General features: G+C 40.9%; 1 protein-coding gene across 5 annotated transcripts in view; it reads right to left on the bottom strand.

Annotated features, from left to right (window-relative positions):
* RAPGEF4 (Rap guanine nucleotide exchange factor 4) overlaps window positions 1–13,110 on the bottom strand; it is a 318,711-nt gene that overhangs the window by 33,091 nt on the left and 272,510 nt on the right. For all 5 annotated transcript variants that reach the window (XM_028479132.2, XM_028479142.2, XM_028479143.2 and 2 more), the window contains 4 exons: window positions 3,845–3,995; window positions 2,040–2,128; window positions 1,259–1,289; window positions 962–1,040 (listed from right to left, as the gene is read on the bottom strand). In XM_028479132.2, coding sequence (XP_028334933.1) covers window positions 962–1,040; window positions 1,259–1,289; window positions 2,040–2,128; window positions 3,845–3,995 — 350 coding nt within the window. The remainder of the gene's footprint in view (window positions 1–961; window positions 1,041–1,258; window positions 1,290–2,039; window positions 2,129–3,844; window positions 3,996–13,110) is intronic.

The following is a 13,110-nucleotide window of genomic DNA, read 5'->3' as shown; positions in this document are numbered from 1 at the left end:
GCCGCTCCGCGGCATGTGGGATCCTCCCAGACCGGGGCGCGAACCCGGTTCCCCTGCATCGGCAGGCGGACGCGCAACCACTGCGCCACCAGGGAAGCCCCCTGGGTCTGCCTTTGTCTGTGAGCCTTTCTTTTTCACAATACCAGGAGTGCTGTGTTGTAGGCAGATTACTAGATTCCTGCTGCCCGGTGCAGTGGTGGGGAGCCAACATTAACACCTCTGCAAACAGGAGTGCTTCCGCCTGGGGCCGTGAACATTTGCTGACGTTGCTGCTCACTTGTTCCCTGGTTTGTGTACTCGGCGGCCAGGCCAGGTGGCACGGTGGTACTCAGCTCAGCAGACCCATATGCGGCGCCCAGACGCTCAGCTCTGAACACATAGATCTTGGAGGCAATTCCAGCTCCTGTAATTCTGGAGTTTGGGGCACCGCTAAATTACAAGAGTCATCTGTGGCTTAAGATGAAGATTTTATCATGATCATTCATCTTATTTTGGTTGTGATTCTCTGGAGAAATCTTAACCAAGCAAACAATAACAGCCAGCCTCTCTGCCTCCCTGATGGCTGCTAACGAGGTACTGCTCAGGGCCAGAGTGCTCTCCCTGGGTGGGAGCCCCTCTCTGCAGGTGCCCCTGGTGCTTCACCTTGGCGAGGCATCTGCAAAGCGCCAGCCACCCTCCTGCCACGTTGACAATGGGTGCCTGAGATAATCTTTCTCTCCTTCAAGGAAAGGTAGCAGTGGGGGAGAGGCAGAATCAGGGGAGTGTGAACAAGCACCTCAGCTCCAGGCACAGAGTTCAAGAACATAAATAACTGGAATGCAAACGGGCACCTCCAAGCAAACCATCTGGAGTACACAGGGACAGCCAAGAAAAGCTATTCTGTGGGCCCAAGGGGTGATTCCCAGGGGGAAGATTTTATTCTGACTTTAAATTATCTGCACAAGTTGGAAGACATTCTCACCTTCATCAGAGCCACGGATAGGCTGGCGCTTCTGGGCTCTCTCATCGCCCGTGTTGAACTGCTGCAAAAGAACTTTGTGCTGTAAAAAATAATAACAGCGGCAGGTGTCATAAGGAATGAATGACAAACGCACATTTGCAACTCAGAGGACACACATCTGAGAGGCAGAGTCGAGAAATAAAGAAAACATATTTTGTATTTACAAAGATATCACTGTCAGATATTGCAATATTATATTTCTGGAGAACTGTCATTCTACAGGGCACAGTTAGAGAATCCTAATCCGTTGCCACTTACCTTCTTTTGTGGAGCCTTTGCATCTTCTGAACTATGAGAAATAGAGAAAGCACATTATTTAATACTGTTGGTACTATTATTTTAAATTGCTTCATTTGTATATAACTTTAATCTTACATTAGAAAATGAAATCACAGCATCCCTTCAGGAGGCAATACGAGCCTCCTTATTTTAATACTGAGAGGCCAAGGCCCAGAGGAGACAGCTAAGAGATCAGCTCTTGTCACAGACAGATCCCTGGTCGAACTGATGTTAAAAGCCAGAATTTCTCGATCTCAAAGTCTATTGAGTAGCCAGTATTTAATCAGCGGCTCAAAGAACAGCATGTGAAAACCTTCTGTGTTGCCACTGAGAGGACACAAATATTCACCGCCAACAGCACTGGCAGCCAAAAGTGAATTTACCATATAAGTAATTCTCCTCAAACTTTCTTTAGATGCCACTGACCACTTTATTACTGGATTCACTGCCTTGAACCAAAGGGACCCGAGTTTATTGAGTTAGACACTCAGAGAGGATCTCTGGCTCCCCAGGCTCTCTCTCGGCAGCCACCCGGCACAGAAGGCAGCTAAGCGGAATCTCTGTCCTTTTGTTCATCTGGCCTGACTGCACCTCCTCACTCGATGCTCAGATTGCTCGAATCAGAATAGTGTGTGGTTGTTGACAAAGCATCTTTCACCTTTGGGGAGGTGGGCAAAGGACCTCCTGGAAGATGATGTGATTCAGAGGCAGCAGGCACTTACTTGATGAAAGCACACCCCAAAGCCAAGCCCTTCCTTACATTTGCTTGACAATCTTCTCCAACTCGGGCAGTTGCTCCTTGAGGGCAGCAATCATCCGGGCATCATCTGATACAGACACATAAAACTCCTGTAATTGGCAAAGGTCACAGGCTTTTAACAAGAACTGCAAAAGGTACGTAATTCTGTAAAGAGCAACAAAGACGTGTCCCTATGTCATCTGCCTCACTAGCATCTCCAGACCATGGTTTCATGGACCGGGGACAAAAAAGTAAAAGAAAACGTATACAGCATGCCTAAATTCAAAATTGCAAGTGAGAAAAAATTTTGGAAACTGTTGGTGGTGATGCTTGCGTGACATTGCGAATGTAATTAATGCCACTGAACTGTATGCTTAAGAAAGATTAAAACAGCAAATTTTATGTTTGATATATTCTACCACAATAAAAAAATTAAAAAAAAATTGAATTGCAAATGAATTGTTTATATGATATTTATACAAAAGGCAATGCAGTGCCATGTTCTGGAATGGGTTATTTTATAGTCTATCCTTTAAGAGCACTGTTTTCACCTCAATGTTTTTTCAGGGAAATTTTAATATTTATTTTGAATGTTATTTCAGTATTTGTTGTTTACCACTAGTCGCGGTTAACTGTTGGTGGTAAAAGTACAGTCGTGGTTTTCAGCACTGAACTGAAATTCTGCTGAGTCTATGCCACCAACTCAGGACTCTTCACTGACGTCCTGGGAACGGTCCTGCCCACTGATCAGCAGCGGCCTCCCCAGCAGGAGCCGAGAGCTGTGGCAGTGGCAGCTTCACACCCCTTTGGCTCATCTGTAAAGGGGTCCTTTACTCGATGCAATGGGTAGAGGCCATGACCCAATGACCCAAGCTACCCTTATTCCTCTACATTTTCAAAATCCTTTATCCCACAGCCGTGAGGGACTCTCGTCCACCTTTCCTCCAAGCCTCACTTCTCTGCCTGCCAAATGACATGAGTAAAAAGGAGAGAGTGGGGACATTTCTTTTGGATAATTCATTCTTGAACAGACAGACTGATAAAGTTTGAAACAGAAGCCACATTGCCTTTTGCCTGCACAGGAGTGAGGTCCCCATCTCAGATTTGGAGGACAGAATGAGTCATCAAGGATTAAATGCCCGGGTCAATGCTGTAACTTGGGCTGGAGCCACGGGAAGGAAAAGGGAAGCTCAGCTTGAAGCAGTGTTTACAAAGTAAATCATGTCCCTTCAGAACTACCTCATGGCCCCAGGAATTCCTCAGTGAAGTTATCTGCTTCACTCTACTCAAAAATATCCACCATTTGATCTAGTAATCCCACTTCTAGGAATATAACCAAGGATAGACCTATTGGCACAAAAGCGTTCACTACGCTGTTATTCTAGGAAGGTAAAAATGGAAATGATGTAAATATTCAATAATATGGGAACCAATAAATATATCGGTGGCAAGGCCATTAGAAATTTTTATTAGAAAGACTCTACTGACATGGAAAGATCCTTACATCAAGTGGAAAAAGCAGCCTGTAAAATGATGGGTCCTATGTGATTACAACTACAGAAAATATAACAAAGAAAATAACCAAATGAAAATATGTTCGAATGCTACTTCCAGTTATTGAATTAGAGTGGCAGGATAATGGATGATGCTTTTCTTTACTTTCCTTATAGTACCTTTCTGATGAATGAACATGTTAACAGAATCTAGAATTTGCAATTACAGTCTCTCCAGGGAAGCTGCCATGCCTATGGATAGTCCCTGCATTGTAGGACAATGGTGCATTGTAGGACAAAGGTGCATTCTTGGCAGGGATGACCCCCACGTACCTCCAGGAAAGCCAGTGCCACATCATCCTCTTGCAGGACGTCTCCATACATGGCGGCCCACTGCAAAACCAGGCGGATGACTCGCCTCTTATTGTTGAGGGCATAATCCATTTTCTCTTGTTCTGTACCTTGTGAAGGCTGTGCGTGGTAAGTGCCAAGGAGTCAAGGAAGATATTTAGCCATTCACTGTGCTACTTGCAAAGACAGGGTGACAGATCCCAGCTTCAGAAAGCCTGCCTTCTGGACTACTGGAAAACCTTCCTTAGGCCCTCAAGAAAACCCTCACCTGCACATGTGTTCCGGACCAAATGCATACAAACCCAGCTGACTTTGCCTTGATCATTGCCCAAAGAATTAGACTTGCATGGCTCCACTTGGACTTGTGTGTTGACAAGGATTCTTGTTGCGCCTAACTCCGGCTCTCATCACATCCCCTGCCTGCATGCTGCCCTGCCTTCACCTCTAGGGCTAGTAATGCTTACTGCTGTTGTGCCTTGCCACCTCTTCTTGGCTCTCACAATTCTGGACACATCTCTACAATCCTTCATTATATGCACTTCAGTTAAACACTTACGAGTGGGCATCTAGTCCTGCTGGGACCATGACTGACACAAAAAGCACATGGGAAGGAAGTGAGGCTGAGGTAGATAAACTCATCCAAGGTTAGGACAAGGAAAGGTTCCTGCTGTATCCGTCTTCTGGTGAGGGACTCAGACACAGTTTTTTTTAGACACAGTTTTTATACCATTCTTTTTTCTCTTGTTCAGAACCATAACTTAACTCTTATTGGCTTTTTGTGCATCAATGGTTAGTCATCTAAACTATAGATTCCTTGAGGCTTGGGGTAACACATAATTTTTCTTGTATTCTGTACCATGCCTAGCACAGTGACATTTACATAGAAATTTTATCCATTAATACAACAGATAACCTGATTGAGTGTCTACTGTATGTGTCTGGTGAAGGTCCCTGCTCTCAGTTTACATTCTTCTGTGGATTACAGTAGGGAAAATATAGTATGTGATCAAGAAAAATTTTAGATTAGACATACTGTTCCTTTTTCAGTGATTTATAGTACATATTATAGACAATTCGTTCATAAAACAATTTCCTTTTTATAACTTACAGTGTAACTTGCACAGAGTACCTCAGTTAAGCCCTACTTTATAGTCTTGTGATGAAAACATCATTCTTTCTACAAGTGAGCAAGCTGACAGTAAAGGAGTGTAAATGGTCAAGATTACATAGTGAGATTGTAGAGCTGGTTTTAAATCCAAGACTCCTAATTCCAAGGGCCTTTTCTTTTTTTTTTTTTTTGCGGTCCGGGGGCTTCTCACTGTTGTGGCCTCTCCTGTTGCGGAGCGCAGGTTCCGGACGCGCAGGCTCAGCGGCCATGGCTCACGGGCCCAGCCGCTCCGCGGCATGTGGGATCTTCCTGGACCGGGGCACGAACCCGCGTCCCCTGCATCGGCAGGCGGACTCTCAACCACTGCGCCACCAGGGAAGCCCCAGGGGCCTTTTCTAAAGGGACTATAAGTAATCATGATCAAGGTAAATGACAGAACTTTAAAGAAAAGGTTTACTGTATGTAAATGGGTTGCAAAATGGCTTTCATCAATTGAGCACGGGATTCATAAAAAAGAAAGTTGCTCAACCTGTATTGCTACAATTCTCTTTGAGCTTACAATAAAAAAGGGAAGAAAGATCACTTTCTGTGAAAATTATTTTTTTTCTGATTAACCCTTCGGTCTCTTGCTGGTATGCACACATAACTCAGTTTTTCTTTCCAAAGAATTGCAATGCTGGGCACTACATTTTAAGACTATTTTTTAGGGTACCTAGGAGCATAGTCAGGTACATGGTGGGTACCAGGTGAGTAATTCTTGACTGATTGAAAATTATGTACTGGTTCACTCATAAGTCAGTGAGAGAGAGAGAGAGAGAGAGAGAGAGAGAGAGAGAGAGAGAGAGAGAGAGAGAGAGGTTCTTTCCTACTTGTATGAGGCTGAAATGGTTTGAAATATCTAGTTGATAGTAAGTGGATATAATTCTAACTTTCCAGGTTATCCCGACTTGGACTCAAGGAAGCAATACAAATGCTTGTATGTTGCATCCAGAGGCACCAGCTGCACACCTGTGGCTACTCTATAGGGCCCTAGTGTAAGATGACTAAATTGTCATTGTCTCTGTGGGTCAGGACACAGATTTTTCTTGTCTTCTCTTCTGCTGGGGAAATCTGTCTTGTGTACAATAAAAGATAGAACACATGATTGCAAGGATTAACATGATTAACACTTCAAATATGGGTCGGGCTCTACAGCTTATAATAAATATACTCAAGTGCTTACATGATCGTGTAATGCTCTCCACAAAACTGAAGGGTAAATATTTACGGATGAGGAGACCGAGGGTCAGAGAGGAGATCTGCCCAAGGTTGTTCAGTGAGTAAATGGCAGGGCTTACAAATCCAGGCAGGGCTCTTATTGGTCACCACTATGGCCCAAACAGTGGCTATAGTGACTACACACTGGTGCTTGGGTTCATGAAATTATTACCAGTAATTGCATCTGGGAAGCAGAGATCCTAATGAGAAAGAGATTTCTCCTCCTCTCTCTCTTTCTCCCTCTCTTTCATCCGTCCTTCCTCCTTCCCTCCCTCCTTCTCTTCCTTCCTTCCTTTTGGAACTTTTTGCTGAAGTTCCTAGTTTCCTAGAGCTGACTCAGCATGTCCAGTCCTGAAACCAAGGGCTGAGTGCCCCCCACTCTTCATGTATAGCTCCACAGCCTCCTGGGAGCTAGAACTGACTGAATCCAGAGGGAGTAGGAAGAGGCTTTCTCTTTTTTCTCATGAAAGTTACGTATCTTTACCTCCGGAAAAAACAAAAGGAAGCACTGATTTGTTTCACAAAGTCTTGCCTTTCCCCTTCCAGGTGTTTATTCACTAAGGTGGAGTTGGGAGTAATAGTATTTTCATAGCTGAATCTAGGCAAGGATTCGGCCCCTCCACAGGCATCACACCATTCCATTCCTCAACAGGCTGCTGAATCAGATTCTCAGGGGACACAGAGAAGACTCTACATGTAATTGATCTACCTGAAATGGTCACAGGGGAGGTGCTGGGGCTATTTATTCCCATAACAATCTCCCCAGGTTTTTAGAATATTTATGTGATTTTTAGATTTTATTTAACTCCTACAAAAAAGAAGGGGAAAGAGAAAAAACTATATTCCCTTCAGAAAACAGCCAAAGAATAAAGAACATCCCACCAGGTCCCTGGTCTCAACATGATGTCAAAAATGCAAGCTAACAAGAGTAACATTTCAAATATAGTATTTGTAAATTCACACACATCAGAAAGGTTGCAGAAACCATTACTTTCTGTGGCTAAAGCTGGAATAATAATTCATGAACCATTTGATGGAGAAAGTCCTATGTGGAATAAAAATCTAACTCTTCTCCAGCACAAATAACAGTTTAGAAAGGATTATTAATGCATACCACACACATTTTTAACATACGCAGAACACCATCTGAAATACATACTTAGCTAATGTCTGTTTCAAGAGTAGGTTAGTAGAGAATATCAAACACATAATAATCTAATGATTTTGTCATATGATCAGGAAATACTTGTATAGAATAAGGTCATGACTCGTGATATCATGACAGCTGGGTTCTGGTAAGAAGCAATATGGCTGCTTGAATTCATGGGAAAATGTCACAGAAAGATAACATGGTTCTGGTATCTGATTCTGGTAGCTCATAAGTGCTAATTTAAAGTCTGTAAGAGAATCTGGAATTATTCCCTTAATTGTTACTTTTAACACAATTAAGAAAAGGCCATAGTAGTCCAAGTGGCCAAACTCATCACTCATATACTGAGTTGATTTCAGATGATTCACAGAATCATAGAATCTGAACTTTGATTTTATCTCCTTCAACTCCACTATTTTTAGAGGTAAGGGAACAGGTAGAATGAGGTGAAGTGATTTTTCTGAATTTATCAATGGAATTCTTCCAACTAGAACTCAGTTCTCTTACCTCCTGCCCCAGTACTCTGTTGACTTGTTTACGTTATTGTGTTTGTCTAATATTATTTCTTTATCCAAACATACATTATGCAGCAGAATTAGGTGACCTAGAAGTTTGTTGCATAAACAACACACTTGTTTGTTGTTATGATCCATGGATCTCACAGGGAAATCCATGTGAGATGTAGAACTGATCCCCAAAAGCCCTCAAAGAAGACAAAGCACATACAGAAAACCAAGAGTTAATTGTTGCAGCCTTGACCATCTGAGAGTCAGCGAAGCAGGATCCCTAATGTCTGAACTAGACCCTCTCTGCTATATATATTCAACCAGTTCTCTTGTCCAACATCTGTTGATTTAGAAAGCAGTGGCTCTCCACTCCTAACCAGACCAGACATTCTTAAACTACTGATGATTCAAATCCTAATTTGAGGTTTCTCATTATGGTAATACGACTTTTCACCATCCAAGAGCATTAAATCAGAATCCTTCAGCAACATAGATGGACCTAGAGATTATCATATTAAAATGAAGTCAGACAAAGAAAGACAAATATCATATGATATCACTTGTATGTGTAATCTAAAAAAAAGATACAAATGGACTTCTATACAAAACAGAAATATACCCACAGACATAGAAAACAAACTTATGGCTACCACAGGGGATGGTGGGGGGGCAGGGGGAGAGATAAATTAGGAGTTTGGGATTAACATATACACACTACAATGTATAAAACAGATAATCAACAAGGACCTACTGTATAGCACAGGGAACTCTACTCAGTATCTTGTAATAACCTATAATGGAAAAGGATCTGAAAAAGAACATATATATCTATAACTGAATCACTTTGCTGTACACTTGAAACTAACACAATGTTGTAAATTAACTATATTTCAATAAAAAAGGAAAACAAATTCAAAAAAAAGAATCCTTAACTGCAGGAACCATGTCTTAAGTTCAATGTGAATCTCTACATTTCCTAATCAAGGACTGGGCATGTGAAATATAAAAAGCCTCAAATGTTCACCTTAAACTATTCAATGACACTGTTTGGAGTGCTACATATAATAGAATATTCTTTAAACTGTTTTTCCCCCAAAATATCACATCTCTTTAAAACTCTTTATCTAAATTACCTGAAATTCCATTTTGTTGAGATATCAAATGCAGATCATAGATATATTCTAAATAAGTTCATATTCAATGTTACCAGGTTGACTAAGTCTACAACAAATACCAAAATACAACAAATACCAAAATACATCTTTTAAACAGAACCTTTTAGTTATTGGGTATTTAGTCTATAGGACCACAGGCTTTCAGAATGACTAAATCTTTATTGAACTGGACCAGCCCCTTTGACATCATATAAACATGGATGAGGACAAATTGGATCTGTTTTCAGTGAGGTATTAGGGCTGAGAATCAGAAGAGATGAAGGCCACAGAGTCTTTCTACCCTGCCTACAGCAGGTTTAATATTCCACTGAGACATTTTCCTCATGCCGGCTCTGCCGTTCAAACACTGTAATTATTTCATATATTTTTACCTAGTTATTATCTTACTCACCACAGGCACCTGTAATTTTTCTGTATTTTTTTTTTTTACTGCTCATTTACTTATTCTTAATTCAGCTAATAATGGTTCCATGTATTAAAATTATCATGGGGAAAGTAAGTGAAAACCTCCTAGGATGTAGAGGCAGCAGATTCATTACAGCCTACAACAGGGAATGAAATATTATGTATACTTTTTGCAGTAAGTACATGCTAATTATGCAGCTATTTATAAAACACTTATCAACATTCAAACTGATACTCTTCAATGTTGTTGTTTTTTAAAACCCTGCTTTGCATACAAGATCTCTGCTTGAAGCTGAAAACAAACTTTGGGGGTCATCTGCCCACTGACTAGACAAAGCTTTTGCACATTCTTTATCTTATGCCATATTCCTCTCATGATGGTACAATCATTTATTTATAGGGGGCAATATTTACACAGGGCTTTAAGGTTTATAATGTGTTTCCCACACATAGCCTTATTTGATCTTCGCAAAAACCTGGTGAGGTGGGTAGGGCAGGTATAATTACCCCTATTATATAGATGGGGTACAGAGAGGTTAAGGATAATTGCCAAGTAATATAGGTTTCAAGACGCAGGTCTTCAACACGGGTCTTCTGACTTCAGAGCTCTTGCTTTTCCTACTGTATTGTGGGCCTCTTTACTACCCTGCTTGACTTTGTGGAGCATTCCCACGTCCTGAGCACCAAGTCTACTCCTTCCTTGATGCAGCATGTGCTTGGGAATGCAAGTGCTGGAATTAGACAATCTGGGTTCATCTCTTGGCTTCCCCACTTATCAACTGTAAGACCCTTGGTCAGTTAACTGACCATTTAGAGCCTCAGTCTCTCCATCATCAGTAAACTTCATAGGATCGCTGTTAAGAAGGAGACGAGGCAATACTGGTAAACCATGTAGAATGGTCTCTGAGACATATTAGGTACTCAGTTAAAGGTTATCGATCATCATTATCACTGATCCACCTCTGGAAATAATACAAAATCTTTAAATGGACGGCTTTGGAATTTTTCATAAGACCAGGCATTTCTGAGTTTAACACTGTGATGCTACTCCTACCAACACAGCTGCTCCTGTGTTTGTTTGCACCTATTAACTTGGAGCTCACATGAGCTCTTTCTGCCTCCCATTTTCTTGCTCAGAATATTTTTTTTCCTCACTGATTTTCAGACTTCTCTGCATTTTTATTTTTATTTTTTTTTGGTACGCGGGCCTCTCACTGTTGTGGCCTCTCCCGTTGCGGAGCACAGGCTCCGGACGCGCAGGCTCAGTGGCCATGGCTCACGGGCCCAGCCGCTCTGCGGCATGTGGGATCTTCCCGGACCGGGGCACGAACCCGTGGTCCCCTGTATCGGCAGGCGGACCCTCAACCACTGCGCCACCAGGGAAGCCCTTTCTCTGCATTTTTAGAAGCCTTTAGTTCTTGGCTCTTCTTTTTAGTTTTAGTCAGGGGTTTGTACTCATAGCAGAGCAGTTAGGGCTTGGCCTAATGCAACAATTGCTTGGGTTCAAATATTGTTCCAACCCTTACTAGCTATGTAACTTGGGGAAAATTATTTACCTGCTCAGTCTCACTTCCTTAATGCAAAAAGAGTACACATCTCACAGTGTTGATATGAGGCTGAGAAAATGTATACAAAATACTTTGTAGAATATCTGATAACACAGTCATTTTCTTTGAAAGAGGATACCATGTTCATATCATCATCAAACCAAGCTTTCTTTATTGGAAATAAACTCTGAAATTGCATATCTGCAGAGATAAACTGTTCTTATAGTGCCACATAGATCAAACACTTTCTGGAACCAAGTAAAGGACTAAAATGGTAAAATTTGGCTTCAACAAAATTTAAGCTGACAATCTTCCTTAGAAATGCCAAGAATATTCCTAAAAACATGGCTTTAAGAATCTGATGCTCTTTTGTAAATCTTGATTTACAAATTTTGGTAATTGTTCCTCTTAGAGAACCCAAGTCAACTTATAAAGAGAATACCCCCAGGTCATTTTCACAGAGAAATAAAGGTTGGAGACTCTGTCTTTTCAGTAAGGAAAGTTATTGTGTTTACTTTGTTTCTGTATAAGGGACAAAATACATACAAAGGCAGTTTTAGCTAAAACTTAGTGGCAAATCTGTATTCCATATTTTCTTGTTAATTCAAGGAACTAAATTATTTCCACGCCAGAAGCATAATATTCATGTTCAGTACTAAGCCAAAAGAAATTAGGATACTAAGAGAATATATTTGACTAAAATTATTGCTGTATTTAAATTTTTATAAATTTAAATATAAACCATTTATCACTTAAGATTCTTTCAGCTGAAGTAACAATCTGTTCTAAACAACAGATTGTTGTTTAGAACAGATAGTTGTTGTGTTTGTTGACATAACAGAGACTCTATCCGTAGGGTAAGCTTCAGGATTGGTCCAAGTGCAGGGATGTCATCATAGACTTCATTTTTTCCCTGACGCTCAACTCATCTCAGCTTTGTCATAGGGCCTATTCCCCTAATGGTTGTAGGACGGCTGCCACAGGCAATTGGGGCAACAGGCTGCCTGTTCTTTCTTTTTTATTAAAGTATAGTCGATTTACTATATTGTATTTGTTTCAGGTGTATAGCATAGTGATTCAGTTATTTTTTTCTGATTATATTCCATTATATGTTATTACAAGATACTGACTATAATTCCCTGTGCTATATAGTAAATCCTTATTGCTTATCTATTTTATGTATAGTAGTTTGTATCTGCTGATCCCATACTCCTAATTTGTCACCGCCCCCTTTGGTAACCATAAGTTTGTTCTCAAAGTCTGTGAGTCCGTTTCTGTTTTGTTCCTGTTCTCTTAACTGCTTTTTACTCAGAAGCCCCAGGAAGCCTCTCTTTGAATTTCATTGGCCCCGTCTACATTGGGCCTGCAATGTGAGAGCCAATCACGGTCAAAGGCAGCCAATTACCATGACCAGCAAGACTGACCACCTGACATGGCACTGATGGTGGGGACTCAAATACAATGTCCATTGCAACTGGAATTACATTAATGCTACACGGAGTTTCTCCAAACATCTGTTAGTATATGTGGAATCTTAGGTGGTTATTTGGCTTCCGAGTGCCTTGTAAAATGTAAATAAATATCATACCAGTGCCTTTTTTGCCTCACATGTGGGGCTGGTGTTGGAAAGATAAAGTAAATGATGTGAAAATGCTCTGAATCAAGGATACGTTTATTAAAATTCAAAATAATATTAACTTAGTTGTGATCACTTAACTGAATTGAAGGCCTGCCTGCATTTGTACAGACAAAAAGAAGGCAGAGTTTAACCATAAAGCACAAAATTAAAACAACAGGACAGCAATTCAGTACTAAACATCAAAAGTGTTAAAATATTCCGTATTCTTTGCTTACATTTAGAAACTTAAAGTAAGGAATATATGTGGGCAAAGGTTTAGCTGGAAGGATGCTGATTCATCCCACTGTGTTTGTTATAGGAAAAAATGTGGAGATAATCTAAATATTCCATAGGAAGAGGCTAAGAAAATTAATTATGACATATCTACCACATAATATTGTGAATCAATAGAAATGATAACATGTTATCCTCATGCATCCTCATCACCTTGTTGCCCAGCACTGTATAACATGGTAAGTGTT

Source organism: Physeter macrocephalus, chromosome 2, assembly GCF_002837175.3.
Source record: "Physeter macrocephalus isolate SW-GA chromosome 2, ASM283717v5, whole genome shotgun sequence".
NCBI lineage: Eukaryota > Metazoa > Chordata > Mammalia > Artiodactyla > Physeteridae > Physeter > Physeter macrocephalus.
Note: the sequence above shows the minus strand (reverse complement) of the source record. Positions and strands in the feature narration are given on the sequence as shown.